The sequence below is a fragment of the Mycetomoellerius zeteki genome, unplaced genomic scaffold (genome assembly GCF_001594055.1).
Source record: "Mycetomoellerius zeteki isolate Tzet28-1 unplaced genomic scaffold, Tzet1.0 scaffold41, whole genome shotgun sequence".
In the NCBI taxonomy this organism is placed as follows: domain Eukaryota; kingdom Metazoa; phylum Arthropoda; class Insecta; order Hymenoptera; family Formicidae; genus Mycetomoellerius; species Mycetomoellerius zeteki.
In genome coordinates this window covers 120,540-136,859 of record NW_017257403.1, presented here as the reverse complement: position 1 = coordinate 136,859, position 16,320 = coordinate 120,540, and the positions used below count along the sequence as shown (strand labels likewise).

The window sequence follows — 16,320 nt, the reverse complement described above, 5'->3', positions numbered from 1 at the left end:
TTCTTAATTTTCAACATTAAATATCTTAGTAATCAAAAACAGTACAAAATTTGTGCATAAAACAACATTAAGCTGTTTGTTTATGATTGACAATCTTTGTTAAAATAATAGGCAAATTAATAAAAGATAAATATTTAAATAACTTTGTACAATATGAAAGATTGTACCCATGTATGAGCTGCTACAAATATGTGTTATATTTCTAATTTATTTTAATTTATAATGAAATGAAAAGAAGAAGAGAAATGCTTCTTTATACACGACTGTGTGAAGCATGTATGTGCTTTATGCTTGTAATGTTGCAGAGAGAGAGAGAGAGAGAGAGAGAGAGAGAGAGAGAGAGAGAGAAGATAAGATATTTAATTTAGTCCTAATTAAAATTTGCAATAATTTCCAAATGTTATATGCGCCATGAGATTGCATATCAATACAAGTACTAAAATTCCATAGATTTTGTTTCGTGTGCTTTTCAAAATAAAAAAATTATTTAGAAAAATATTATCTTTCCCTTAATGTTTCTTAATATAATATAACGTTGTCTACAATTGTTCACTGAAGAATTTGTTATAATTATTTTATTCCATAACTTTTTTTAAAGTGAATTAATAAGTATATTAAATCAATAATTACATACAAAGCTATTAATTACGAAGATTATATTATGTCATTATTAAATTTTTGAATCTCTCTCTCCCTTTTATTCGTGTATGTTTTAGTTTACATACATATATCAACTTACTTAAACTCAATTCGATTGCATTTCGTTCATACGAACGTATTTCAAGGACACGCCGAAATATGAGATTATCGCACGTAAGACCGATTAAGACAATCTTGCTTATATTATCGCATGCACATTGGTACTGCAATCGTAATCGTGCGACGTATTCAAAACCAATAATTGCCAGAACGAGACATATCAATGTTAAAACATTCCTCGGGACGTGGATTTTGCGCAAAGAAATACATCATTTCCGCATATAAAAAGATATTCTGAAATGAAAAAAATTAGTAGTGCGCAATTAACAATTCAGTACTAAAGTCATTTGCGTTTATACAAGACGTTATTCGTGTCTAATTTCTCATTATGGCTCAAAGTCACATCATTTCTGCGATCTTCCTGACGCTCGTTTCTGCAAATGTATGTAATACCACGTCTAAAACAATATTCTGAAAAATAAAAATTAATTGTAAATTAAATTAATATTATAAATTAAAGTTACATACATATATGTTTCAATAATACATTCAAATTTAATTTAAATCATGTAAAATATAACAACAGTGAACATTTGTTCGTTGATTGTAAAACTATATTAAACAGAAAAGAACATTATAATCCTTAATATCATATACAAAAAATTTAGGCTAAATATATATGTATATACAGACAGAAATATATATGATATATATACAGACTTTACAAACAAAAACATTCAGAATTTATATGGTAGTACACACTATACAGAGTAAAAAAAGTCTTAGTGGTTTTTTTACTCATTGTCAGTATAATGTGTACTAATTATTGTTATAAACGTTAAATGCTTTTCAATGAACATTTTGTATATAGCTGAATCAATAAGTCAGGCCTGTCCAATTTAAACTCCGGGGTCAAAACACAAAGCTATTGACTCGAAAAAATTCAATGTGGGTAATATTTCAGGGACTATAAAGTGTCAATATGCATCTAAGTGACGCTTATCAACACTTTATAGTTCCTAAAACCTTACATTGAATTTTTTTTGGACAAACCTACAATAAGTAATCTTAATATATTCCACCTTGATTTTTGAGAGCAAACTTAAAGTTATTTAATGACTCATCTATCGTATATATTATAGATTTTCTAATGTAGTGCTGTATTTGTTAATCATATTTTGCACGATTTTTACAGATGATATATGGAGGAATTATACCAGAACAACTGTTTCACGAAGGCTTTATCACAGATTTTGCAAGTATACCCAAGATTCGCGAGTTATCTCGTAATTTTGCGACATCAGCAGCTAGTACAGCATCAAATACTTTCAACGACTTCAGAACGCGTATTGATAACTTACGTACCGTTTTGAGTCAACGTATAAATATTCCACCTGAATATCCTATATTACATCGCATCATGCATGGAGATATATGGCCGAATGTTGCGGGTCCAGCACCGATTGTTTCTGGTCGTATAATATCGCCACGTCCTATAGGCAATTATAGAGGCATTGGCGATAGTATTGGTGCTGCTTCCGCTGGAGCTGCAAGTTCTGCTGCATCTAGAAGATTAGCGAAGTATTAAGCTCGCAATTCACTGTAAAATATCGACGTTGAAATTGAACAGTTATTATATTATCTGACAATTAATATACATAATACATAATACAAGATTTACACAAAGTCCTTAATATACTTACTGATAGTAAGTTTGATTAAGTACATCGAAATAATAGAGTGAAAAGCAACATGTAATTTCAACATTTGTTAATTAAATAATAGTTGTAAAGTACTTGTTTCTTGAAATAAAAAATTAAAATATTGTTTTTTTATGGTAAATATTGAGGTATCGTTAATTTGGCGTAACTATATGTATATCTCATTAATTTTATACAAGTATAACTTTTAACTGTGATACGTCTGTCTTTTAATTTCAATTTATTTGTTATTTTTAAATAACTACAAAAATCAATAAATTTCTTTATAAAACAACTAAACATTTATTTATCGTCAACCAAATATATTTGCATTTAATGGGACATGTAATCTGAAAAAACGACAAAAAATCCATGAGTTATATTTTTCGAATACACGATGTCAACGATAGATATTGACATTTATTATTTTGGAATTATAAAAGGAGGTTCCCGTTTGCCTACAAAATAATTACCTACAGCTTCGTTTGTACATAATCATATTGCACATAGCACATTACACACATGAACATATTACACACAGCACGTTGCACATACAATGCACATAACATATTGTATACACGATTGTAGGTATTGTGCACAGCGTATTGCACACGACCATATTGCACACATGTCACTTTGCACACTAATGGTGCTTTCCAGCAAGTGGCACAATGTGATATGTCACGCAGTGATCATGTCATCTTCGTTTAACATTAGTAAACAATATGAATGTAATGATTTACTGATGTTACACTGTGCATCTGTGTCTCTTGCTGGAAAGCACCCCAAATCTCTTACATACGTGTCACTTTGTACATATAACCGTGTCGTGTATACGTGTTGCGCCTATTACACACAATGTTGTCATATGTACGATATTGCACATTACGTTCGTAGAATTCCGACGATAACCGAGTACGGTCTGCTGTTTTATCTAATAGATAGAAATTGTTGCATTATAACATGATAGCAAAAAATGTTACAAAAATTAAATAGAAGATTAGAACTATAAAAAAATTAGATATCATTGTGTTTAATGTCATCATTAAAGATATAGGTATCGTACTGCTATGCATGTAGAAATAATTATTTCATTAATATGCAATCATAAATGGCGTGTGCATAAATTGATAATATAACTTTTTTATTTTACGTATCAAATATGTGTTCCTCATATGTATTATATATAACCATATGCGCAATGTGACACGTGTACACGCGCGCATATACGATTCGGTGCACAAAATGGCATATGTGCAACGCATTGTGGGCAATACGATCATGCACAAATAAAGCTGATAGGAAATTATTTTGTAGGCAAATTGCGCCTTCCTAATTATAAAATAACTTCACCTATTTCTTTATGCTCGTTTAACACGATAAAGGTTTTATTAACTCAATCCCTTTTCTATATACAGAGGTAAATTATTGTTTAAACATAAATGGTATGTAATTTTTTTACGTACCTTTTTATTTATCTTACATATGTATGTGTCATAAATTTAAATATATTTTTCTTAACGTTTAAATTAATCCTAATCTACACATTCTATTCCAACACATGTCGGAAATAAAATTCCAGATTATAAGTGAAGAAAAATCGCAAATGTATATATACTGGAGTGCTGTTTCTATATACGGTTGGAAAGAGTTTAAACTTGAAAGAGATGAATAATCCTAAAGTCGCACCGCGTGTGAAAACTCAAAGTAATTTAATTAACCTAAATATATTTACTTAGTAAAAGCAGAAGTACGTCGAAAATTAAGTTTTCAGTAATAAAAAATAAGTTTCAGTATAAAATTTACGTTACTTGCGTATGCTAGGCTCGTATTATATTGATTTGTAATTACGCTATTTACGTATAATACAATTAATTTTAATAAATTAAAATAATCTGACCCTACATAGCCCACTTACTTAAGCTTTGTATTTTTTTCTAATTTTTTACTGATTGTAAATCCAAAATTAAAAATTAATGGTCACGTTCGAAAGAGAAAATATTTTTAGAGTTTGATTTGTTATACAAAATATTTTTAAATGTTAAAAAATATGACATTTTCAAATATTTATACGAGTGCAGTGATTTTAGAAAGATTAAGATTTTAAGAAAATTGCATTTATGTATGTACCTAATATGCCTTAAGAGTACACATTTTTCTCTTTCGTAAAAACATTTTTAAAAAATGGAAAATAAAGTGATCCAATGTCACTTTTGTATAAGATTATAAATTTATTGACATATTTATTGATATGTAAGAATACACAAATAATTGTTTTATAAGCAATCGATTTATCTATTATACTTATCTTCACAATATTTAGCAGGTGAAGTGGAATCCATGGTCTAAAATAATAACAATAAGAGAAAAACGTTACAATTAATATGTGTACACTTAGTAGGTCGATAATTGATAATATTAATGCCACCTCCCTGGCAAAAATAAAAATTGGAGTGTAAGTCAAATGTAAGAGGAGAGTGACAGAAGCGTAAACGAAACTTCTAGAAAGCGAAAATTAGAATTGATATAAGTATGCGACAACAAAATGTAAAAGAGGCATTTCTTTTACGTTCCGTTGTCTCAATTTTTGTTTCCAAGAAGCTTCTATTGTTCTCTTCTTACATTCGACTTACGCTCTGATTTTTATTTTTGTCAGGACTTAAAAGAGTTTCCTCTCTTTAATTATAAATAAAACATTGTGAGAAAAATATAAATTAAATACAGTGTTGTAAAGTATATAAAGAGCTACAATAATATAAACTATGGAAATTAATAACACACAATCTCTTGGTAGTTATAGAAAGAAATTATTTACCTATAAAATATTACATTATAACTACAACGTTTTGCTTTACTGACAATAAAATGACGCAAAAAATTGATGCAATCGAGTCAGACGGATAGCTTATATGACTTATTAGTGCCATTATTGATATGTATTTACCGTGTAATTATCTACAGCGAGTAGGTTGTATTAGATACTGGGATCTGCGCAGTTACTTTATTTTATAAATATTACGTATGGAAATAATTTGACTTATTGTTACAACATTGTACAAATTATGTAGAAATAAATTAGAATAACGAGAAGCATTGTGCAACAGAAAATTAACATTTTGTTCCTTGAACGAAAATGACAGATAAATGGCAATTTAAATTCTAATTGACATAAGTATGCGACAATTAGGTATATATATTGTATATTGTCGAAGGTAACAGATAGGGAAGTAATTAACAATTTTCAATGTCAGTGATATCGCTATTTTATCATTTTCCATGAATCATTGTTTTCCTGACACGTATTCCAACCGTTATTATTCGCATTATAAATATAAATGAACAAACATGAGTGAACGAATAAACATGTAGTTTCGACACTTTTGTCTTTACTTTTCACTGCTTTCAAAAAATACAATCTTATTTTAATGATCAACGTAAAGAATTTTTAAGAGATAAAATAATTGCCAAAAATCATTGTAATTGGCTCGATTATCAAAATAATGTTACGTATTAATATGGCAATTGTCACTTTATTAATAAGTTAAACGCAATTTCAATTTCAGTAAATTCCATTATTAGCACACTCCCTCTACGATACGATCAAATTAATAGTTGTAAAGGATTACGGAATGTCGAGAATTTCTATTTAGCAGCATCGAACCAAGCATCGAATCTTTAATTTCAGTAGCTTCCCAATAGTGTTATTTCCATATTAAACGTTTCTCGAGAGTATTTCTACATTTCGTCGAACAATATTTTTCATTACGAATTACGCAATGATTCCATTTAAATAATAATATAATAAAGATTTTATTAAGCATTTACAACTGTAGTTGTTTTTGGAGGGGTAAGACTAAATTTAGATAAGTTTTTTGTTGGTGGTCATGAATACATAGAGTAAGAAATCTGATTGAAATATAGTGGTTGCACCGTCATTATCTGCGATATCTGTTGATCCAATGATGCGATGGTTCAACCCACGGATATTCGAATCGCAATTACAATTAAAGCACGTAGAACTTCAATATACTATAGAAATTCAATGCATATTGCTTTTACATAAAACACAATACCTAGCTATTCGCAAACATTTTACTACTAAACTGACTAATAAGTGTATTATCCGTATTACCGTATAACCGTATATATAAAACGATACAAGAAAAATTAATATTAATAACAAATGATAATTAATATTTAATTTGTATTTAATTTAATTTTTTACTTTTTATTTCATTTCTCTTCACTGATAATGGCTTAAAGAAAATTGAAACATTCGAAATCATTGTAAAGTAATGGATACTTGAATATATTGTATAAAATTACGCAATGATTACTACAGATATATATATACATATATATAATATATACTCATTTATCTGTTATTCTTAAATATTATATATTTTTTTATTTGTATTTTATAAAATAAGTTAAATTAATTGTATTGATGATGATTAATACCATAAATAACACAACAAATATCTATCAGAGAATGTATTATATATATTCAGAAAAATTATGAAATGTAATTAGGAAATGACAAATTTAATAATGTTACTCTGTAATTATTTGAACTTAAAAGGTGTAAAGGCAGACACACACAACACACATACACATTATTTGTATGTGTGATTGCGTGTAATATGATGTATTGTTCATGCAAAATCATGCAAGTAATTTAGACGTATTGCTGAACGCACAATAAATCAATCTATTTCCAATCGGATCGTATCATTTCGAGAGCGTAATCGTATCGAGCGTGTTATCGTCAGCTATTATTACGGCGCGTTCATTCTCGTGTTCCACGTCAGCACGTCGAGTGATTTGAGAACAATATCAACGATGCATTCGTCCTGAACCAATGAGAACGGATACAGAGTTGCGTGTACGCAAATTTGCATAACTGGGTTCGTTTCGAACGTGTGGTGCATGGGTAGCCCGATGGTTGGCGTTGTCATTTCACGTAGCGTTATCATGTAGTTCCTTTTTTCAGGAAACGATACAAAAAAAAACGACTCGCAATGATAAAAAACGTTATGCCATGATTATGTATAAATTTATGTGTGACAGCCACGCTGGCACAATTTTGCATTAGGTTTCCTACCTAATAATTTTGTATATCTGATTCCAATAAATAATTATTGGAATCAGATATACAAAAGTTAAAATTTATGAAAAATTGAAAGTATATTTATACAAACTTGCTATTTATTTTAAATACAAAATGACCGGTGGCAACTTTATTCAAAAACAGCTCGATGCAACTCGATTCATATTTTACCAGTGACATAAAAACGCATTACGGGCTAGTAGATTAAACTTTTCTCATCAAGCACGCGGCGACGACTACTTCCGACGTAACAAGCTTCCCTTCGACCACTCGGTTGATGAAGTACAATAAAGTTCGCTCGCGCTTACGAACAACTTCGGCGACTGTATTTCCACGGTGACTTTTTCAATCCTCTTTCGCAGATTTTCCACGGATTGCCAGTTGCAATCTCACCGATTTTCTCATAAGCAATTCTTTCTATTATAGAGTTTATCTAAAAGACACTTCTAATAATGAAAAAAAAAAACTGATAGTAGGTACTAAAATATGTTCCAACCTTCTAAAATGTTAAAACAAACATTGAAAGAAACTTTAAGCTCTTATATAATTCAAATAATATCAATATAATTAACTCCTGAAACTAAATGACATTATGGTTGAAAATCATCTTATTACAATGTAACCTTTTAATAGAAGCATAAAACTCGTATGACTCCTCGTGATTACAGATATAAGGAATAAAAAAATGACGAGGGGAAGTAAGAGTTAAAATAAAAATTGCTTATTATTTCTACTGAAATGCGCAAGGTCAGATATTCAATTTCTTAGTAATTTAGATATCGAACTTCCTGGTGCATGTTCATAAACGACATATTACGCTTACAAAAGCCTAATCAATAACATAATTTGTATGATAGCAGTAGTATATATAGTTCTTACAGCAATAACGTACGACAGAAAATATTCGCTTCTTATTGCGTTTCTGAGCCAGCAGTTTTCTTAGCATACCATATATTAGGTAAATATACATATTGTTTTTAAAAACGTAACACCAATTAATATATTAACACATTAATTCGAATTATATTGTAATATATTAAGATATTATAATTTCGCTCTATTTCTTATAATTAGTTCGAAGAAAGAACAAGGAAAGATACGAATCCCTTAAGATGGCTTCCTTGAAATACGTCGTAAGTTTTATTCAATAATTGCTATTTAACTATTACAATTTCTGCAAGTTTATAAAATCGAGATCTCTGTTAAAAAAGTTCTTGAACTCTATCTTTATAATTTTTTAGGACTTACTTCTTGTTATTCTCGTCCTTTTTCAAATAATTTCTTTCTCAATTGTATTTGATACATCTTTCCCAATCAATTGAAATAGATAGTATTTTGAAGAGCATTTTTGGTAAAATTGAAATTATAAGTAAACCCTAAAAAATTATAGGTAAAGGCAAAGTTTTGGAATAATTTGAACAGATCTCATACTGCGACGTGTTTGAAAAATTTCAGATCGTACTTTCCTTATTAACGATGATGCTGGCGCATTGTTATGCTCATCATCATCATGAGGATGGTATGTTTTTGCATTACAATATTTAATAGATATATATTTACAGTAAGAAGTGCATCAATTACATTATTTAACATAAATTGATTTTTTCCGAACATCGGAATAAGGCTAGTCATTTTCTGTCTTTTTTTTGGATGCTGAATACAAATCCGTTTATCAAATTACTTGATCATGTCACAATTTTGAGAAATTTACTATTAAAATTGTAAAAAGAGCTATTTTTAGTCTAATATTATTACTTTTGACAACTTCGAAGCTTCGGGAGAATTAGAATCTTTGAAATTAACTTCGAACTGTCAAAATTTAAGATGCATTCGAAGCTTTAAAAAATATATTTATATGAATAGAAAATAATATAAAAATATATTCGTAATACGCGTACATATTCGTAACTATATGTATTTGTATGTGTTTTTTCATGAAAATATATTCGTTACTATTAATTATATTATTTAATAATTGTATAATTTTTAGTATTCAAAGCTTTGAAGATTGAAGTATCGAAGTATTGAAATTTCGAAGCTTCGAAGCTTCGAAACTTCGAAACTTCGATCTTTACAAATTTTGTATTTGACATGTAGTCCATAACAAATAAATGATCATTAATTGCCTACAAACTCTGCCTCTATATCACGTTAAGATTGTGATCATTGTAGAAGTTTTAATATTTTCTATTTCTTTATTTTATTATTTTTTTTCATTCTGCTTTTTAATTACATTTAATTTTAAGTTTTTTGAACGCATTAAACATTACAATCGTGACTTTTAAACATTTTTTTATAATAAATGTTTATAATTCGTTAATTAGAACGTAGATATAATGGTGTACCTGGACTAATAATTAATTATTATATAAATTTAATGGATCAAATTTTTTCTCACTTAATAGTTGTTTGTGGCATTTCAATGGTCATAAACGAAAAAATTGTTTTTTGAAAATCCTGAGCGGGATAAAAAACGGCTTTACTGATTTTCCTTCTTTCTCAAAATTATGACGTGATTTAGAAACCAAATTAGTATTGAGCATCCAAAAACTTCGGAAAATGATTAACCTTGTTCTAGTATTTTTTTTGTCGAACACTGTTAATAATACTAATTTGTTTCACAATAGATTCTGAACAGTCGCCTTCAGACCCGACATTTCCACCATCTAATGATGAAACTGGTAACAGCAAAACTGATGAGCCTGTAATTGAACCTAAAATTTTTATGCATCATAAAATGAAAATATAAAACAAGTTTCCAAGCATCAATGAATAATTATTGGAAAGCTTATTCTAACTTGGACTTGGATCTAATTAAAAAAACGTTACTTTTTACGTCTAATCTTCCCTCAATATAATCTTACAAGTATTAAAATATTTCATTGCACTAATCTAACTATAAAATATGGAAATGCACTTATGGTTAAATTATATTTGAGAATTTTACTAATTGTAAGTGATGCAAAAGGCTTATGTAAAAATGAAATAAAAAATTGATCGGTATAACATTGTTTTCAATTTTATTTTATTCTACACATACATATACTATTAATGTAATTATATAATGAAATAAGCTGGATATAAGAGTTTCTAAAAAAGTACTGCTATATTCACAATTTGTTCTTTAGATCTAGATTACAAAATATTTTTAGTTACCTTTTTCACTATCCAATCAGGCTTAGTCTCTCTCATCACTCCACTTCTAAGTAATTAAACTAGTTTACGTTGCGTTAATAATTTTGGATAATATTCAATAACATTTAATTAATTTAGACTTTTTTCATTAAATAACTTATTGCCGCTTAAATGCAAGGATTACTTGTGAAGTACCTCAGAAATCACTGTAAAACTCATAAACTGTGTCGCTATAAAAGTTATGCCATCAGTATTAATTCACCATTATTTTTTAATCGGGTTTTGTAAACTATTGCCACGTTTCAAACCGGAAAAAGACAATCGGCTACAATTATAGATGATAATCACGTAAAATGGTCGTCAAATGAGAAGCGACTTGTTAAAAATAATTAACCGCGATAACAAAGATAAGCGCAACGTATTTAAAATTATAATAAATAGAAATTTCTGGAAGTAAAAAAGTTGATGAAAATATTTTTTTAAATTATTAAAACTTTTAATAGTATTTTTAAAATTTGATTGTGTATTAGATAGTTAAATAAAAAATAATTAAGAAAAATAATCTCATTTTTGGACAAAATAGATCTTAATGTTTAAGGTGATTCTTTAGTAAAGTGACGAAAATTTAGGGTGCCTCACTAGGCACTCTCAAAATTACAAATATCTGCATAATTTGGATAAAATATTAAAACTACTTGTACATCTTAATGAAATAGTATAGAATGTACGATAGTAAATCAAGAACTGCATCTTCATCGAATAAGATGAGATTATGTTGACTTTTTGAGGTTAAATTTATACATAAGTTTATGCACGTAAATATCTTTCCAGAATGGCCATTGACCTATTACTTTTTTGTGACCATTAAAATCGTAATTTTTTAAACTATTATAATCTTATTTTTGAGAAAAATCTATGGTGCAAGATTTGCGTGCAGTTAGTCAAAGAAGCGTCCGCGAGTCTTATCTGTCACTAAGTTATCCGTGAAAGATTACATTTTCAACGTTTTTTTCTCTCTTATTTCATCGTTAATCTATCGTAGAATTTTGCACACGTCAATTTTGGTACTTCAACTTCATTATATAAAAAAACTTAGACATTTCTATGGTAAGTCGATTTATTAAAGAACCTTAATAAATAATATTCATATGCAAATTTTTGCAAATACATTCAGTTTTATAAACTGCATGCCGATTCAGTTTGTCGGACTTGAAACACAATTGCAAACTGAATTTGAATATTAATATCTCAAATTATATTGATCGTCAATTTAATAATGATGCCTTGAATAAGCATCTTAAAAATCTAAAAAGAATTTATTGCGAAAATATTTCTTCAGTCAGGATTTGAACCTAGAATTTCCGACTCTCTGGAACGGACGTCATATCAATGCCACCAAAACATATAGAAATATAGTTACCGTAATGACTAGTAATTAGTGAGAAAATGTCATTTTTTCAAGGAGACGTGTAGATTCTAACTATAGTTAAGGTGATATTTTCCGTAATAAATTTTTCGCAAGTTTTTAAGGTGCTTAGCTAGTATCATTATTAAATTGATGATCAATCTAATTTGAGATATTAATATTTCAGCTTCAGGTTGCAATTGCGTTTCAAGTTCGATAAACCGAATCATCGCACAATTTATAAAGTATTTGCAAAAATTTGCATATGAATGTTTCAATCACCAAGATCTGCTTTTACCAAAAATAGAATTATTTCTCTCAGTATTAAGTTTTAATGAAAATATTAAAGTTATTTTAATTTTAATATTTATTTTATAGCGAATTTTCGATTGACGTAGGGGAGACCGGGTCTCGTTGGCACAAGAGGTAAGTTGGCATTGCGTTCCGTTTATGTATATGTGGCAAAAGAAATAATGGAAAAGTTACTGCTAAATGTATCTCTTTTATAACATACTTTTCCCTAAGTTTCATTTAAATTAAACAAGTATTACAATAGAAAAAGAAAAACGGCAGATAGTAATTATTGCAGTGGCCATATAAAATAGACACCGCCAAACGATAAGCAACTGGTTAAATAACAGTTAAATGCAGGCAATTAGCCACAATGATGATAAAGATAAGTGCAACACAGTGCGTTTTATTTACTGATAGTATGAATGCGTGTCCAATTATTAGCTCCAATAATGATTGGCATAACGCTTTACATTCCGCATGGAATATTTTGTTATATAACGTTAAGTCATAATTCAATGTTATATAACAAAATATTCCATCTTGTTATTCGCTTTTAAATATATTTGGAGTATTTGTCTAAAATTGTATAATTTGCCACTTGATCATAATCATATACGTTTTATTTTATTTTTTATTTAATCAATTATTATATTGTCACATCTAATCTGCATTTATCTCATAATAAAAATATTTTATCATAAAATCAATTTTACACAAATTTTACAAAAAAAACGCAAAAGCCAAATTTTTAAATTTATTTGCAAGAAATTTTTTTCAGTAATACATTTTCAATGTGAAAAATTAGTAATTAATAACGTTTTGGAAATATATCAGAGAAGTAATAAGAATTATTACTGTATACACCCATACACTTAGATTTTGTCTAAATATTAAATAAAATTGTATTGTCAAAATATTGTGTTTATTCTATAACCGGTTAAGAAATGGACATAATGATTTTTATGAATGTATAAAATGCGAATAAATATGGTAAAATTTTAATTTTATTTTAGCAACTGTAACCAGTAAGACATATTTATTTGTCGTAAAATAATGATAGCAATTTCAGTATATAATTTTTAATAACTTTTAAAAAAACTTGACAAACATAATATCTATAATGACAAATAAAATGAAATATTAAAAGCCAAATAAGACACTTGTTAAATTATTCATAATATAATCTAGAATTAAATAAGATGCCTATATAAATGGCAGAAAATTGTTTAAATGATTTTATTTAAATTATGCAATATCTTAAGATGATCAATTGAGATAAAAAAATTTGATTCTTATTTGTAAGAGTCGTCTATATATTTATTACAAATGTGTACCTTTGTCGCCAGATGAATTTGACCACAATTCCATTAACAATCGTAACTGCTGGTGCGACGATCGCTCTCGTAGATCCAGCCACAATAGTTACAGTTAATAATATTTTGAGATTACTATTTATTTGTATTAGCAATACAAATAATTTCTATATACTATAAGAAATTTAATATTTAAATTATTTGAGATCAAAAGCCGTTATTTGTAACAAGAATCACACTGTTGTAAAATCTATAATAAATCAGATTACGGCCGCGGAATCTGTAGGTGGCTCAGACACTGTTGCTGAAGTAGTCCAATCAGTTATGGGTCCTGTAATGGACCCAACTACTGCAGTTACGGAAATTAGAAGTCGATTACAATTGCAGAACTCGATGCACGTCCGACGGCGGCAACAGAGGGTAAAATTAATGCAACCGCAGGTACAACAGGTTTTGCAACAGCCGTTTTCTGAAATATCCAACATATTTGCGTCATTATGTTCGAGATTCCAACCAACAGAGTGACATAGAAATTCTGAACTAATTGAGATGACTGTCATTACAACGGTGACAAAAATCTATGTAGCATAAAAGGATAGTTAGAATATTTAATATGATATCTAATATAAAACTGTTCTCTCTGTTTTCGTTCTTTCTTCAGAAATTTAGAATTGATATTATTAAATCAAAAAAGAGTAAGAACAACCAATACACAGAAATATTTATTAAATTAGATACACAGAAATATTCTAATCGGCGATAAAAAAAATTAGATTTTCTGATATCTATTCTCCGTGAATTTTCTACGTAAATTGTACAATTATTTTATCACACACACAGACGAATCTACACTTATAGTAGTTAGTTAGTCATCGCTATTGCAGTAACTCACATATATAATTTTCTAGTAATTTAGATAACAAATTCTATATTCATATAGTCTATATTACGCTTACGCAAGATATAATTAGTTCATTAACATTAGTACATGTAGTGCTTGCAAGCGAATAACACACAATAGTAAATATTCGTTTCTCTTTACGTTCTTAAGCTAGCAGTCTTCTCAGCATATACTTATTAGGTAAATATTTTTAAAAACAAAACGTTCAATATATGATCGTGTAACACATAGTAATATATTGCAATTTTGTTCCATTTCTTATAATTTCTATGAGAGAAAAAAAGTCACTGAAAGGATCCTTCACCATGGCTTCCTTCAAGTATGTCGTAAGTTTTATTCAGTAATTGTTGTTTAACTATTACAATCTTTGTAAGTTAATAATGTCGCGATATTTATTGAAAAAGTTCCTGAAACTTACTTTTTATAATCTTTTGTACCTCCCTTGCAACATATTATATAATTATCTTCTCCGAAAGATTTACTTTCTTAATATTTTGATAATATCTGGAGACACGGTAGTGTCTCGGTGCTAAGACATGGCATGAGACACTGCTATGCTACTTTACGCGAGCCGACGAGTTGCGCTAGATCGAGAGTATCGGATCTCAGTAACGATTGTCTCGAGTTTGATATATCTCTCCCAATCAATCGAGAAAGAGAGTATTTCGAAGAGCATTTTCAGCAAGACAATAATTGTAAGTGAGGACCAGAAAATAATAAAGGTTAAAATCGAAAAGTTTTCCAATGGTTTCCGCTAATAACTACGATATGTGTTAAAAATTTCAGATTGCATTTTCCTTACTAATGATGATGCTAGTGCATCATTGTGTTGAATCTATGACAGCTTCAAGATTAGATAAGCGAGCGACAAAAAGATGTAAATCTCAACATTATAATATCTAATAAATGTGTATACAGGGTGTTTCACGAGGAAGGGTCAATATCTTGGGAGGTGATCATTTTAAGCAAAAATATTCATATGGACATGTGTCCTATTTCAAACGGTTGGTGTAATTACGGTTGTCTTTGAAATAATAATATGTGTGTGGAAGCATGAATGTTGCCATCATTTTCGCAGCCACAAAAACTCAATACAAAATACGAGCGTGCAGATGGTGATGTGCTGGTATTGTTATGATACAGCGTCTCGACGTTTGTCTGATCGTGATTAAAAATAGAAATTAAAAAACCAGTATGCATAGAATATTCTAGCATAACTGTGCATTGAGCTAGCAAATCGGAAAAAGAAATACTTCGATATCCGCGCAAACGCCTTTGTCCTTTACGAAGGAAAATACGCGGCTGATTGGTATGACGTTGAGGCAAAGGTTTCTAACAATTATCGGACGAGTATCATCGTGCAATAGAAACCTCAGCATTAATAGTGACAAAATGGACTGCGAAACAGAGGTTGTTCACTGGCTGCGCTAAACTCTATTAGTTCCTGAATAGATGTTATATATGTCAAAATAATAGCTCCTGAGCATTCAAATTTTATTCGTTTGCCAATATTGCGTCGCATAATAAATTCTCAAAACACAATTGGAAATTGTATCATTTCTTTAGTATCAGCTCATTTGTAATCAATTTTAATATTATTTATTGTAAGATGTAAAACAAGAATGCACGAGACAGCGTCATTCCTTGATAATCTTTTTCTTTTTAACGTTAGAAGAAAATTTTCTTTCAGGGACGCTAGATTATTATTTACTGTATATATATTTACATATAAACCAGCTATAAGAAATGCATGTAGGAAAAGG

The 16,320-nt window shown here is 28.9% G+C and overlaps 1 protein-coding gene across 1 annotated transcript; it reads left to right on the top strand.

Moving 5' to 3' along the window:
- Positions 1-696: 696 nt before the first annotated feature.
- On the top strand, positions 697-2,442 carry LOC108726327 (uncharacterized). The gene is made up of 2 exons (XM_018453825.1): positions 697-1,141; positions 1,895-2,442. The coding sequence occupies exons 1-2, from the start codon at positions 1,088-1,090 to the stop codon at positions 2,285-2,287; spliced, it is 447 nt and encodes a 148-aa protein (XP_018309327.1). The 5' UTR covers positions 697-1,087; the 3' UTR covers positions 2,288-2,442.
- Positions 2,443-16,320: the final 13,878 nt, after the last annotated feature.